General features: G+C 42.6%; 1 protein-coding gene across 1 annotated transcript in view; it reads right to left on the bottom strand.

Annotated features, from left to right (window-relative positions):
- The window catches only part of carmil1 (capping protein regulator and myosin 1 linker 1), a 68,908-nt gene that overhangs the window by 43,012 nt on the left and 10,804 nt on the right, over positions 1 to 15,092 (bottom strand). The window contains exons 3-4 of the mRNA XM_083780291.1: positions 9,497 to 9,547; positions 2,709 to 2,768 (exon numbers count right to left, since the gene is read on the bottom strand). Of these exons, the coding sequence (XP_083636417.1) occupies positions 2,709 to 2,768; positions 9,497 to 9,547 (111 nt within the window). The remainder of the gene's footprint in view (positions 1 to 2,708; positions 2,769 to 9,496; positions 9,548 to 15,092) is intronic.

The raw sequence follows: 15,092 nt of genomic DNA, 5'->3' as shown, positions 1-15,092 counted from the left end.
GATGAATAGCAGAATGTGAAATGTAACATTCCATTCCAGACCTGTATTATCTGTTCTTCTTATCCAGCCTGTGTTGGGGTGAGCAGAGGTGGAGGAGAGAGTGGCTGAAATCTGCCTCTTGCTCAAGGCCACTTGAACCCATTATAAAACCCTAACAGTTTTCTATATCAGTGGTTGACAATGTTTTCATGTCAAGGACCCCCAAAATTATATGTATTTGGCCCCAGACCTCCATCTCAAAATATTTAGTTCCAGGGACCTCTAGAAGCAAAGATTTGAGTTTAAAAAAAATGCTTTAAAAAATATAAATTTTTCAAAGATTTGCAATAAGGATACAAATAAAATAGGAGATCTCCAAGCTCATATTGTTTCATGAATTGACCTGCTATGATCTTGTATATCTGCTATTTTTGAATTAAAAGTATACAATTACATGCTTTCCCGGTCTTAATCAATTAAAGGGTCATTTTCCCGCTCGAAGAAACTCCAGTCACTCAATGTTAATAGTATTTGTAGTAGATAACAGTATCACAATGTGAAATTCTGTCTGTTAGACTAGGGTTTGACTACTACAATGACCATAATGCTTTAGTGCACTCACCCCACCTTGTGGAGAGGGGGAGGGCTGTCTCACTGAGACAACATGTAGTGCATGAAGGAAGTGAGGCCAGTGTCTGTGACATCACAGACACTTTTGAAATACAAAAAAATTCTAAAAACACATACCGGTATTACCCACATAAACACCCTAGGTGTTTCTCGTTTCTGGTTTACAAAAACACTCAAAGCTGGGCATAGGAGCGCCCCTCAAAAACATTGGGTTTAAACCCTGTATATTTTTCTGCCGTTATTCAGAATAATAGAGTGTGACATGAAACAGGGAGAGAGACACAAAGAGTGACACTCAGCAAAGGCCGGGAATCGAACCCGCAACAACTCGCAACTCGCTGCCAGGCTGCATTTGAAGTATGTTCCTTAACCATAGGCACCCCAACCCTATTCTTTAAGTCCGACATAATTTTGTAGTCCTACGTTATGTCCGGGTCCAAGTGGCACCATGCTTCCAACTCGAGGAGAATTATTAATGTTCTGTACAAGTGTCCATGACAAAGAAAATATATGATGTGAGGCAATAAAGACTATTATTATTATCACTATTATTGAAGGTGGTAACAGTCCACTGTACTCATGTATCTACTGTATGTGTGCAGTGTTGAGTACGTTGAATCTAGTTTGCATTTAATGAGGATCTAGTTAGTTGACACAATGAAATTAAATGGCGATACTATTCAGTGTGGGGCAGACGGCCTGTCACAGCCAGATTTGGGAGACCCTAGCTTTGTTGTTGCAAGGAAAGCTGTAAAATTTGACTTTCGTGGTTGTTTTCGTCTCAGATTTAGTCCAACGGAGCGACACAGTATAACTCTATGGGGACACAAAAGCGACTCAAAAATAGGACCCGGAAGTATCTCTGTATAGGGGGCGCTTACGTCACGGCTAAGAAAGATTTTTAACGACGTTCGCCAATAGGTTGAACGCTAGGGTTCATGTGGTTAAAAGCTTTTATGCAAGCAATATTAATTATTATAAAGTACATAAAGAGTACTAGTTCATTCCATGAATTCTCTCTGACAGAGCGAGTGAATCCAGGTGAAAGCTGTTGATCATTATTGTTATTTATTTTCAACTGTTTGCTCCATGTCAGGGTGGCTGAAACGGGTTTCGAGACAGCCGACACATGTACTGCGGAAAAACAACGCAGAGCATTTTCCAAGTATTTTTTTACTCGCCATGTGTAAGTGCGTGCGTGCGTGCGTGCGTGGCGGAGTAAAACATGGGCACTGGAGGGCCCTGTTTGCCCTGAAGGACATGATGGAGTTGGTCAAAGTGAGATAAGCTTATCTTTCTATGTTCTTCATTGTTAAATAGGTCTATATTCTCATTGAGTGAGATCAAATCAGAGTGTCTGTTCTGACTGTTCAGTATAGGAGTCTCCATGTCTCAGAACAGAACATCAACATGCATTTTCAGGTTGGGGTTCCAATTTTATCCAATCCGGATAGAGAACAGATAAATAAATGAAATTGGAAGTGATGACACAAGGAAATGAGCATTTTATTTCCCCTCATGATCATATATATATATATATAGTGAGGCTATATTTAATGTGAGCTTATCGTTCATTATAGTAGGGACACAATAGTAAACAAACATTCTCCTTTGAAGAATGATCAAAAGGACTCCATTAGGGACTGGGGACTATTATTGAGAGTTGAGACTTGGTCAGAGGAAATACCAGCACTCACGGAAACGTCCTGCAGGCACTTTTATTTAGTTGGCACAGGCAGCATGCAGAGAAATGCTCACGCTTTGGCACAGAGCCTTCCTCAGCTTTGTGCCCAAAACGTGTACATTGCTCTGTTCGCTGCCAATGCCAGCTAAATAAAAGTGCCTGGCGGACATTCCTCTGATTATAAGGTTTCTAAACCGTGGTTTATTATGTTGGGATTTGTGTTTTGCATCCACTTGCAATACTATTATTGCCCCATGTGTGGACAAGTGTGTTTGCAATGTCATGGATGTCGTGTAATAATATGCTAAGGTTTCTCAACCACTGCCTGTGTGTGTGTGTGTGTGTGTGTGTGTGTGTGTGTGTGTGTGTGTGTGTGTGTGTGTGTGTGTGTGTGTGTGTGTGTGTGTGTGTGTACCTGAGTGGACTTGTTGCTGCTGATCCCCTGAAGATCCAGGTAACTGAAGGAATGCTCCACCTAAAACCACAGGTAAATCCCATATAAACACAGAGATTTGAAGTAAGCAGTGGAGACATGGTGCAATTCACCACCACACAGGGTTGAAGTGACAACCAGCTGGAAAACAATGGTTTTGAACCCCATTAAGACCTGAAGTCGATTCTACAGATGCCTTTTAAATCTGCTGTTCTCAGAACTTTTCGTAATTCAAAGTTATTAAAAAAAAATTCAAACACTTTCATGTACAAACTAAGCAGGAAGTGAAACGCGGCGAGTCTGTTCATTTTAAATAGCCAACGTCTAAAATAAAAAATTACACAAATGATGCTTTCCCGGTTTTACACTGTACACTATATTACACTGTCGCCAATATGTACGACTAGATGCAAATCAAGTGATACTGACTTTATGCATGGGTTTTTTGTTTCATGCATCAAGACAAACATAGTACAGCACTGTACTGTCTCCCTAAAGCAAGGTGTTGTAGTATACAACATGCTGTGTACTCATACAAGGTGCTTGTATGAGTACACAGCACAAGGTGTATAGATGAATTATAGGCAAAAGTGAAAGAGTAGACGTTTGAGATGATACACAATAATAAAGGGTACAATCATAAAAGGAAAGAAGAGGGTAAACTCATTTGTATGTGAAGGATTATAAGGATGACACATTATAGTTCTTTTGCAGGAGAGCAAGATACAGTGCAAACTACAAAGTAAAACCCGGAGTGTATCAATGTACCCGACCACAAACTTTGCAGACATTTAATTAATGTTATGTGGTGTAACTGATTGCCGGAAACATCACTTGCCAGGAACAGAGAAGAACAATTAGATTCATCCGTTTGAGCATCGTGAAGAAGATCTTCCAATTATTTGTCAGGATGGATTGGATTCAATGTTAATTTTAGATGTCTCTGGACTTGATTTCAGAGAAAATGTCTCATGCTTTTAGGCCAGATTGTAGATTAGGAGCTATTTGCAGGATGCAGCTTCTAGAAGCACAGGCCACAAATAGCCAGGAGCACAACTGTTTGGAACAGTGCGACTCCTCTCTCTGCAAAAACACGCACGCACGCACGCACGCACGCATGCATGCACGCACGCACAGCTTCTTACTAGGCACAGCTGGATGGGTGACAGAGAGATGTTGGGTGGGTGGGAGAGTAGACAAACAGAGTGGGTGAGGTAAAGAAAACTAGTGTGGGAGGATAAGAGGGTGAGGAGGTCAGAACAAGAGAGGCAGAATAAAATGAAGAATGAGACAGAGAGAGAGAGAGAGAGAGAGAGAGAGAGAAAGAGAGAGTAAGTAACCCCTCCTCTCCAGCTGTTCAATTCCTGTATTGTCTCTCTCTCTTCTCCACTGGGACCGTACACACAGTGGAACAAACGGCCCTCTGTGTCTCTCTCTCTCTCTCTCTCTCTCTCTCTCTCACTCTCAATCTCTCTCTCTCTCTCACATACACACACACACACACACACACACACACACACACACACACACACCACACACACAACCAGCCCCGTTACAGCTACATACACAGTGAAGGTCAACCAGTTGGGGACTCTGTGCTGACTGAGAGAACTTCCTGTTGTACCGTATTTGTTTGTTTTATTCAGCTGTAGCCCTGGCTGCTACCCCTGTTGGGCTTCAGTTGCTGTTGTTTGTTTGTTTGTCCGAAAGGCAACGCTGTACCATTGCATTATTTTTGTTGTTTTAGGAAAGCAATGCAAATAAAAGCTGTCCGTATTACGCCGAGAATGTCTTTCAAGGGTTACGTTTATAATGTCTTTCCAATGGATTTTGTATTGAACGTACAAAATGTACATTTCTATTAAAGAGTTTTTGGCATTTGTTTGTATACTTTATTTCAGACAGGAGAGAGTGGAGACTGGAGAGACAGGAAATCAAGGGCAGATAGTGGAGACAGAGACATGCAAGGAAATACAAGGGGGGTCCCGGATTCTCGCACTCTACTCTGTTGCTGTCGGGCAGAAACCTCGAATGAACCTCCTAAAATGTTTCACTTTTTGTATTTTTCGTAAATGAGCGCCCCACGGCCTACGTGATCATACACAACAGTCACGAGATGGTCTGTGCACTAACTTGCTAAGCCACCAGGCAGGCAAAAGAAAAAATATCACACTCGTGTGAAGTGAGGGGCACTCTTATCATCATACATCATCACATTCCGGCCAATCACTTTTGGCGTCCTCACTTTTCTGTCCTCAATTTTTAAGCCCTCAGCCAATCTAATCGTCACTATGGGGCACACACAGACACACGAAGCTGGGCATAGGATGGGCTAGTGCCCCTCAGATTTGGTCTGGCACTGTTCAGTTGTGATTGCATTTCACTCCCTCCGAAGTAGTACTATTGAGGAACCAATGAGGAACCAGTATGCAAATTTGAGGCATTTCTTTTAAACCACCCCTTGGAAATGCAGGTTCCACACAGAGATTCCAGACTAATATCTATGCAGTGATAAACGCCTGTATGTGAATCACGTAGTGCAGCTTTCATTTTAACCACATAAACGCTATACACACACCTCGCTGATAGGGGTCCCGCAGGGGTCTATATTTAGTCCCTTCCTTCCCTCTCCAAATCTCTGTGAAAAGAATATATCCTATCTAAAAGCTCACAACTCATCACTCTGTGGCACGTTGTGAGGTTGTAGATCTGTTATTGCAGATGGAAGTTTGCCAATTTTCGCCCCTTTACGACATGCCCAGAATAGGGATTCTAGGGTTCTAGTGGTTAAATCCATCTTTGCCTCTTAGGCCCTAATGCATTGCATTGCCATTTATACTATTTCTGGCATGATTCACACGATTAGCCAAAGGCCACCAGAGAGACGTTAAAATAGAGTCTGAAAGAGGAAGTAGCCCAAATGTTTTTAGATTGGAAATTAAAGAACACAGTTCAGTTCTCTTTGCATCTGTGAACGGCTCTGTAATCGAATATTACTTTGGGAATAATTAAAAGGAGAGGTTACAAAGAGGCCTATTCTAAAACACTTGTTATCCAACATATTCACAGTAATTTGGCTTTTATATTGTGCTCAATTATCTGATAGTAAGTTTTTCCTTTTTTCCAATGGTAGATCATCTGAAAGAGTGTTTCATTTCTCCTTTAGATTTGTTAATTTTGCAGGTTATTGCACTCAAATTCACTTCTGTCTCGCTCAACCCTCCCCCTCACTTATGAGAGAGAGCAGCTAGTCCCACCACCATATGGAGAGACATCTGATAGCACTACCCATAATGCAGCTGTGTGAACACAGCCTGTGGGAAAGAACAACAGCAAGTAGCAAAACGTTCAACCTGGAGGTGAAGAGAGGAGAGAGAGAGAGAGAGAGAGAGAGAGAGAGAGAGAGAGAGAGAGAGACAGAGACAGACAGACACTAACTTTTGATGTCTTATGTTCGCTCTATAAACCCAGGGAAAGAAACAGGAATCACAATTATTTTGCATAATCGTTCATGTATTTTCAAACATTTTCCCAAACATTGTGGAAGTGGACAATCTACAAGCTTACTAATAATATAATAAGTAAGCCCATCTCCTGTTTCTGTAGCCTGAGGCAGCTTGATTTACAAGTTCACCTCACCCCCTGGACATGACTCTAGTATGTCACAGGCCAGCTGGGACTTATGATGCTGAGCCCCAAGCAGGGAGATCGAACCCAAGAAGACTTCCAAATCTCAGGACAGACACTCGTCACATCTGCCCTGTGATTTGAATGAAGCCTTAAAGCCAAACAGACACGTTCCAATGTTCAAAGCCACAAACACAATTAAAACGTTAATCACAACAACTTCATCGTCAAGTATAATGTCATGATGGTGACATCCCTGTCTATAGCCACAGAGAGACTGAACGACAATCAGAGGAGAGCACATTCATGAGGAGAGACTGGATGAGGGACAGCAGGAGAGACAGACCAGACCAGATCTTTGGGTAGCAGCAGGTACAATGCTTCTTAAAGGTGTCGTTTCAATGTTTCAAAGACTGCAGCAAGGTAATTTATTTTTATAAAAGTTCACAATCACATGGTAAAAAATGAAAGAATATATATACATCTACAAGCTCACAACGTTGCACATTGTGAGCTTGTAAACCTGTTATTGACATGCCAAGAATAGGGCTGTGTAGTTAATTGAGACCTTGACCTTTGACCTATTAAACCCAACTAGCTCTTCTCCATGACAGACACACAGGACTGACAATCTATAACGTGGTTCTCAACCTTTTCAGGCTGCGACCCCACAAAATAATCATATTTGAACTGGCCATAGGACTTAAAATTGTAGGAGTTGAGGCATTACATTTAGTTTGACTCATGGTTCCACAGATAAATATTGTGAGAATAGCTGATCTACAAGCTCACGAGCTTCACAAGGTTTGTCTCTGTTTTATATTTTTTGACCATTTGGCCATTGTTTGACCAGATTTTATACTTTTGATGCAGTAATGGACTTTTTTAATGTCATTTATTTTTTAAGTCACTTTACTGTCACCCAGCCAAAAATGTCCCCCCCATGTGGGGAGGGTCCCGACCCCCAGGTTGAGAACCACTGCTCTACAACATGTGTGTTCGGGGGGGAAGAGAGGAGAGGAACGTAGCTGAAGGAATGACAAAAAAAAGAAGAAAATAAAGTTAGAACGTACAAGTCGAAGTCATAAGACGTCCCTCCATGGGGAGCGTGTAGGGACAGGCTCTGTGGGCTGACCCACTGTGAACCATGGGAAGAGAATTCCACGAGATAGACAGAAAGAGAGAGAGAGACTCCAGAAGAACAAGCTGGGGCACGACTGAGCAAACATTCCCATGGAAGAAGAGGCTGGGGAAAAGGAGGAAGAAGGAAGGAGAGAGAGAGAGAGAGAGAGAGAGAGAGAGAGAGAGAGAGAGAGAGAGAGAGGGGCAAGGAGGGATACGAAAAAGAAGGAAGAGGAAGAAGTTGGGAGAGGCGGAAGAGAGGAGTACACACCCCACACACACACACACACACACACACACACACACACACACACACACACACACACACACACACACACACACACACACACACACACACACACACACACACAGCTTGTTCCAGTTGTTTGTAACAAATAAATTACCATGGATGTTTGGCAACTCGAGGAGACACAGAAAAGCTAAATATGAATATACTATGTGTAGATTATACAGTATATCTGCTTTCACAGCATACACTGTCTATATCATCTCTGTTGGGTGGAAACCTACCATGTCCAACTGTTACTGTTACCAACCTACGTTCATAATTGGTCCTCACTAATGATAGAAAATACCACTGGGCGCCCCTCGCCCCGTTTTTCCTCGATTTGGCTGTTTCTCGCTTTTACTGTATATATCTTTATTTGTTATCTCTTTCCCTTTGCTCTCAGTCTGCCTCTGTCTTCTCACTGGATGCTACAAAACGATGGAGTGCTGCATGGGAAAAAGAAGGAAAAGAAATCCACCCACTGCTTTACACGACAAACATGGGAACATTCTCATTCTACTCCTCTGCCACCAAAATGTGGAATGCCCAGACAGTAGACACCATCCATTAAGATATGTAAATCACAAGGTTTCTTTCAAAACAGGCTTACCACAAGGGGAGATAAATGTAAATTCCCATAGAAAGGAGGTGTCATTCACTGCCGCCCACTTTAGCTTTTTCCTCGTTGATGACGAGATGTTGTGTTATTGTGTTATTATTTCATTGATGAATTGAACACATAATGACCACAATGGAAACGAGTCCCCAGGACTTTTTTGTGTTATCCTTTTAGCCTTAATGTCTTACTGTACCATGTGATGTTCACATTTCTGTTCCAAGCATTCAATCAATTAGTCAATACACCTGCAAACTGTGATGTGACAAATAAAACCGATTCTGATGAAAACTGAAATGTCTTCCTGCATAGTAGATGCAGAGGATAAACCTGGCAAACTGAACATGACCGACAAAGATCCAACGTAAAATAGCATTTCTGTTGGGAAGAAACCTCAATATTCCAACATTTTGTGCTTTTAGTAAATTAATGCCCTATATTCATTCATACTACAGCGTCACACGAAAGCATCAAAAGTAGCAGATCCACAAGCTTGAAACGCGGCACATGCACACACATGCCCAGCACATGTATGCTGTGTACAGAATCCCAGGAAACGCAGGCATGTTGGGGCTGGAACTAACTTGGCTGTCATATTTTGGACCCAGATCAAAGTGGACTGGGCTGGGCTGAACCGGACTGACTCAAGTTGGGCTGTGTTAATGGGCAGGGCCAAACATGCAGTGTTTAATTACCTCCAGGCAGACATGATGAACATGCATAATATTACACGCATGCGGTGCACATCAACCAACAAAATGTGTATGGACAAAAACAGACACGACAGACAGACGGGTACACACACACACACACACACACACACACACACACACGGTAGATGGGTGGACACTGGACAGGAAGGGTAGACTGATGAGCAGACAAACAGACAGACATAATGTCATCTGATTTATGCTCAGGGCTGCACTCAAAGTATTTCAGAGAAATCCCTTCGCAGCCTGTTATTACGACATTAGATCACTGGTTACTACATCACTGGGAGAGGCTGCAGAGCAGGGCCATCCCACGGCATCAAGTATATCAAAACACATTCTAACTTACGCACTGCACGCCATTGCACACACATTCACTCTCACTCTCACACACTCTCTCTCTTACCTTTGAGGGAACCCGTGCAGTCAGTAGAAAGGCTCTATGTGCTGCCAAGGCCTGAAGAGAGAACAGAAAGAGATCAGCATTGATAGATACAAAAAACGGTATAGGATCGACATTAAAAGGTACTCAACAAAAAGCTAGTTTTCATGAAATAGTAGAAATACATAGTTATACATGTTTGAAGAAAATAAACAAAAACACAACAACAGCAGCTGTGTATTACTGACTAATCCCCCACTGGACATGAACATTTTCACCGCTATGCTGTACTCAGTACAGTACATATACAGTACAGTGTACTGTATATCTGAAGACACACTGGTTTAGGCAGTAGCCTAAAAGGTTGATTCAAGACAATAGGTTGCTGGTTCAAATTCCCCAAGAGCAGCCGGAAAATACGGGACGGGAATTGAGGAAATAATAATAATAATAATACATTTTATTTATAAAGTGCTTTACATTCTCACGAATCTCAAAGTGCTACAAAGATTAAAAGCATGGCAAAAAATAAAATACAATAAAAGAAGCGTAGGCATAACGAAGCGTGATCAATAACATCATGGTACCCAACATGGCTAAGCTAAAAAACTAGGTAAAACATGTTTAAGGAACATTTTCTTAAAAAGGTGGGTCTTTCCACAGACATGGGGCTGTGTGGCAGAAGGCCCGGTCGCCCATGGTGCGGAGGTTGGTGTGGGGGACGGGGAGAAGATGGGTGTTGGAGGAGCGGAGGCTTCGAGTTCTTTGAGGTAGATGCACTGGTGTGGAAAGTCTTTCGTCTTTGGCCCAAATGCCTCAGATGTTACTGTTTAGTGGTCAGTCCAGCAGCAGAAGCACACTGAGCTGGCGCTACTTGACAAGTTGACAGGAGTCAGGTGTGAAAGCGTCTCTTAACATATAAACGTTGACGCAGGGCAGTGCTGAAAAACATCAGGTTTAACTCAGTCAACTCTTCCTGGACAAAGAAAGGGTTGAGGATCAAATAGCAATCTCAGCAAGGCAGATGGCTTCTTGGTTAGAGTGGGTGACAATATTATCACACGAAAAGATGAAAGGTTCCATCCTGGAGGCAAATCTTTCCGGTGATAAAATGGCTACCAACGTAATCAAAAAAGTCAACCAAAGAACAAGATTCCTATACAGGATCTCCTCACTGGTCAACAAAAACAGCTGAAGACCCTGTTGGACAAAACAAATTTCCTTCGGGCTCAATAAAGTATCTATCTATCTATCTATCGTACAAGGTTTCTTCGACTATGCATGCACCTCCTAGTACCACAGCACCTGTAAGGCCCTTAAAACAAGGCTCCAGACTTCCCAAAATAAACTGGTCAGGCTACTACTTGGCCTCACTTCCCGAACCCACCTCACGCCTGCCCATTTTGACAGGCTGGAATGGCTTGGGGTTGATGAAAGAGTACAGCATCTTGCAATGGGTCTGGTCCACAAGATTCTCTACAGCAACAAGATACCCATGTACGTGTCAAAATACTTCCTTAATGTCAATGAAGTCCACACCCACAACACCAGAGGGAGTTCAACAAACCATGTGAAACCCAGATTCGGCACAAACAAGGGACTAAATTAATTTCGCTCCTATGCCACCAAAATGTGGAACGCCCTACCAACAGTCATTAAGACATGCGAAATTGCGAATCCCTTGACGCCTTCAAAACCTCTCCTACGGACGGCTGCAATTCAAAACTGGCCCCCGTCAAATCTAAATCCCCCACCCACCCCTTTCCCCCCCTCACTGTATACGTTTCTTTTCCCTTTTTACTTCCTCTATGATGATTTCCTGTTTTGACTACCGTATATGCTGTAGTCGTGTATATTCGTACGTCTCTACATGTTTTTGATGAATTGAAAATGGTAAACAAGTGTAATGCTTTATGGTGTCGTCCACTCACAGTTAAAACCCTCTAATGGCCAAGTTGCCAACCTTAATAACATCTTATTGTGCCTTAGGCCAGCTTTGGCTGACTTTTTGAATGACAATAGAATAATGTGCGATATGACCACAATGTCACGAAATATCTAATTTTAAAGCTGCACATCTCTAGTTTACACCGAAAAAAAAAATATGTTCCTAGCATGTTCCTTCGTTTACTTATAAGCACTTTAGTACACCTTGGTTTGACTTATCACTGAAACCAAGGTCTACTAAAAAGCTTATAAGTAAACGATGGAACAAGCTATAATCATAATTATTTTTTCATTGTAAAGTAGTGACTTGGAGCTATAAAATGAGACATTTCGTGACATTGTGGTCATATCTCACATTTTTCGATTGCCATTCAAAAAGTCGCCAAATCTGGCCAATGCTGGCCAATGCCCCATTTCTTAATTCGTCATTTTAATGCAATAAGAGGGATCAGCGATCTAAATACAATACATCAAGTTTTACTTTCGATTTCAAAGTAATACCCAGAAGTTCCACCTGATGGCAGGAACGTTCCATTATTCTGATTTTGACAAAAGTGTTAAATCTGGCTAAATCACTTCCTGTCAAACGAGGTAAACAAAGGAAGCTAATTTGACCCCTAGCTTATAGCTTGGCCGTCCGGATTGCTAAACTAACATTAGCTTTGTCATAACTTAGTCAGATTAAGCTTAAAAACGGCCAGGAACATCCCAAAATATCACATTTTTTGCTGCGGATCACATAGACGTGCGCGCGTGCACGATAGTGCACGATCGCGCGGGTTTCGGCCGGTTTTTGGTAGATTACATAAAAATAATTAAAAATATGTCAAACAATTGCAATATTTTGTTATAAAAAGACGTACTGACAGGGCAGTACGTCTACTACGCAGATAACGTCATTGGCTTGGAGGGATTTGTTGATTTACTACGTCAATTAACATGGCAGTCTATGGGCTTGACGTAGTCTTGGCCACAAGGGGGTTAACAGTTTTTTTTGTATTGGGTTGTACTTGAAATGTACTGTAATTCTGCAAACTGTTAATAAATCAATCAATCAATCAGAGAGAGGAGAGAAGGAGAGAAGGAAGCATGCAGGGGCAGAGGAAGTGGAACGATGAGTGGAGGAAAGGAGGAGAAGCTGGACGAGAGAGGGCAGTTGCCCCGCACCCAGCTACAGTAGTACCCAAAATAAGGGATCAGTCTCAATATTGAGGACAATTATTGAATAGATATAGCTAATAGATAGCTATAGCCTGGTCAAATGACCAGCTGACGGCCGCTTCACTGTTCTACTATGGTTCTGGGGGTTCTGGAAGTGAGGGGAGGAGGAAGAAAAGAAGGGACATTGAAGAGGACGGCGGAGAGGAAGAGGAGGTGAAGACGGAGAGGAAGCCAGGGGGAATTCTGTGTGGCCCGAGGCATATCACCTTGAGTTCACCCAAGAATGTAATACGAAACTGGACTCAAAGTGAATAGTCAAACTGAAAGTGAGGAACAGAGCAAGACAACCACAGACGTGACAGAGAGACCAACAGACTGAGACAACCATGTAGGGAGAGAGACAATTGGCCTCATTCACAAAGCTCGGGTTTCCACGTTAAGAGTCTGATTCATCAATCTTTGTTGTCTGTGATTTTTGGGCAGACATACTGTACTCAGGTCTGCTCAGGAACAGACTTCTATGCCTCAAACCTTTCGAATATGTTATTAGAATGCCTTATTATTCATACAAAAACAATTACAATGGTAATAACTTTAATAGAAAGGTTTCAATAATATTCAATCCACGCTTTATTAGCCTATTATTTGGTCCACGGTTCTTATTATTTATTAGACATGAGAACATTACTATATTAATGTTCAGGAGATCCATCGTGCGATCGAGGGACTTGCTTCCCAACAGAACAGATGCACAAGTTTTCAATGCGGTGTGACTCACTTGCAGATCTGTTTTCTTTTCTTCTTCTTTTTCCCCGTTTTCTTTTTGTTGCCATTTATGGTGTTAAATGGGGCATGGAACAATGCAAATGATCTATACGGGAGCGCACTCGTGACTTTCAGACAAAATTAGATACACCTGTGAATCACGTCTGAGAAACGTCAGAATTGCTTATCCCAATGCACAGTTTTACAACCTAAATTTACGAGCAGGATTATAGACGTTGTTTACTGCCAGGTTAGTGAATGAGGCCCAGTGATGCAGACACATATGAGAGAGAGGCCGACAGAGAGAGCAGCAGCAGGAGACGGGAGGCTGTGCCAGCTGTGGTATGTAACCTTCTACAGGGGAGAGAGAGAGGTCATTCCAGGCCACATGCAATCACAACTGCCAGTCTGTGTGTGTGTGTGTGTGTGTGTGTGTGTGTGTGTGTGTGTGTGTGTGTGTGTGTGTGTGTGTGTGTGTGTGTGTGTGTGTGTGTGTGTGTGTGTGTGTGTGTGTGTGTGTGTGTGTGTGTGTGTGCGTGCGTGCGTGCGTGCGTGCGTGCGTGCGTGCGTGCGTGCGTGCGTGCGTGCGTGCGTGCGTGCGTGCGTGCGTGCGTGCGTGCGTGCGTGCGTCAGTTGCTCCTGATGGATGGGACTCTAAACCAATGAGATACTGGATCTCCTGCAGGATGGGGCCAGTGAGGCTAGACACATAGCTGAGAGCAGAACAATCTGGGCAATGTGTTTTCAGTTTAAAATGTTCGGCCCACAGGTGTTTGGGGCTGCAGCTGGGGGGCGAGTTCATTTAGGGAGTTTTTACCTGAGCAAAAGTATCTACTCTGTTACAAGTAAAAGTCTGGTTTCAGAATTTACTTAAGTTAAAGTACAAAAGCAATTGGCATCACAATGTACTTAAAGCACTAAACGTAAAAGCATTCCTCATGCAGAATGTCACATTTCAAGTTTTCAAAATGTAAATCCAGTTTTCACAACGCGTCGCATCGCCAGGTTTTCGCAACCCGTTGTGAGCTTGTAGATCAGCTATTTAAATTTCAAATAGCCAAAAGATATATAGCGCTTAAGTGGTTAAGGTATGTTTAGTAATACAACTGTAAATCTAAAAAGTAACTAGTAACTAAAATCTTCAAATGATTGTAGTGGAGTAAAAGTATTGAAAATTGGAAATAGTGATGTGCCGGATGGGCGGGTTCGGGTAAGCGTTAGCCTACTAGAACACATCACAGGTTTGGATGGTGTGTTCAGTGAATGGTTTACACATGTGGCACAGCATATGGGCTAATACATCCACTGCACATCAATGCAGTGGACACCGATGCAGTGGACACTTTGGGTTAGCCTGACACTTTCATTTCGTTTCACTTCATTATTCAGACTTCAAAGCCCTCCCCACGGCAGCAGTTTATGGGATGGGCGTTGTCAAAGCGGCAGTCTTCGGTGATGTTTGTTGTCTGACGCTGTCGAGTGACAGGGCTGATGGCCAATCAGCTGCTGTGATCGGATTTCCGAACGACACTAACGCCGCCGTAGGCAGAGACTCCAGACCTGAATCGCCAGAGACATATTTTCTTAATGGGCGTGGCTAGCGATTCAGGGCTGGAGCCAGGCTAACTTTGAGTGACTTTGGCTAAGCTTTACTAGAAAATATCACTAGTTCAGACAAGCAGGTCAACACATACAGTATACGCATGCGTGCGTGTGTGTGTGTTGAGGTTTCACCTACAAGTTCCTT

The sequence above is a fragment of the Protomyctophum parallelum genome (genome assembly GCF_964188405.1).
Source record: "Protomyctophum parallelum genome assembly, chromosome: 1".
Taxonomy (NCBI): Eukaryota; Metazoa; Chordata; class Actinopteri; order Myctophiformes; family Myctophidae; genus Protomyctophum; species Protomyctophum parallelum.
The sequence above is the reverse complement of the archived record's forward strand: the minus strand, read 5'-3'. Positions and strand labels throughout refer to the sequence as shown.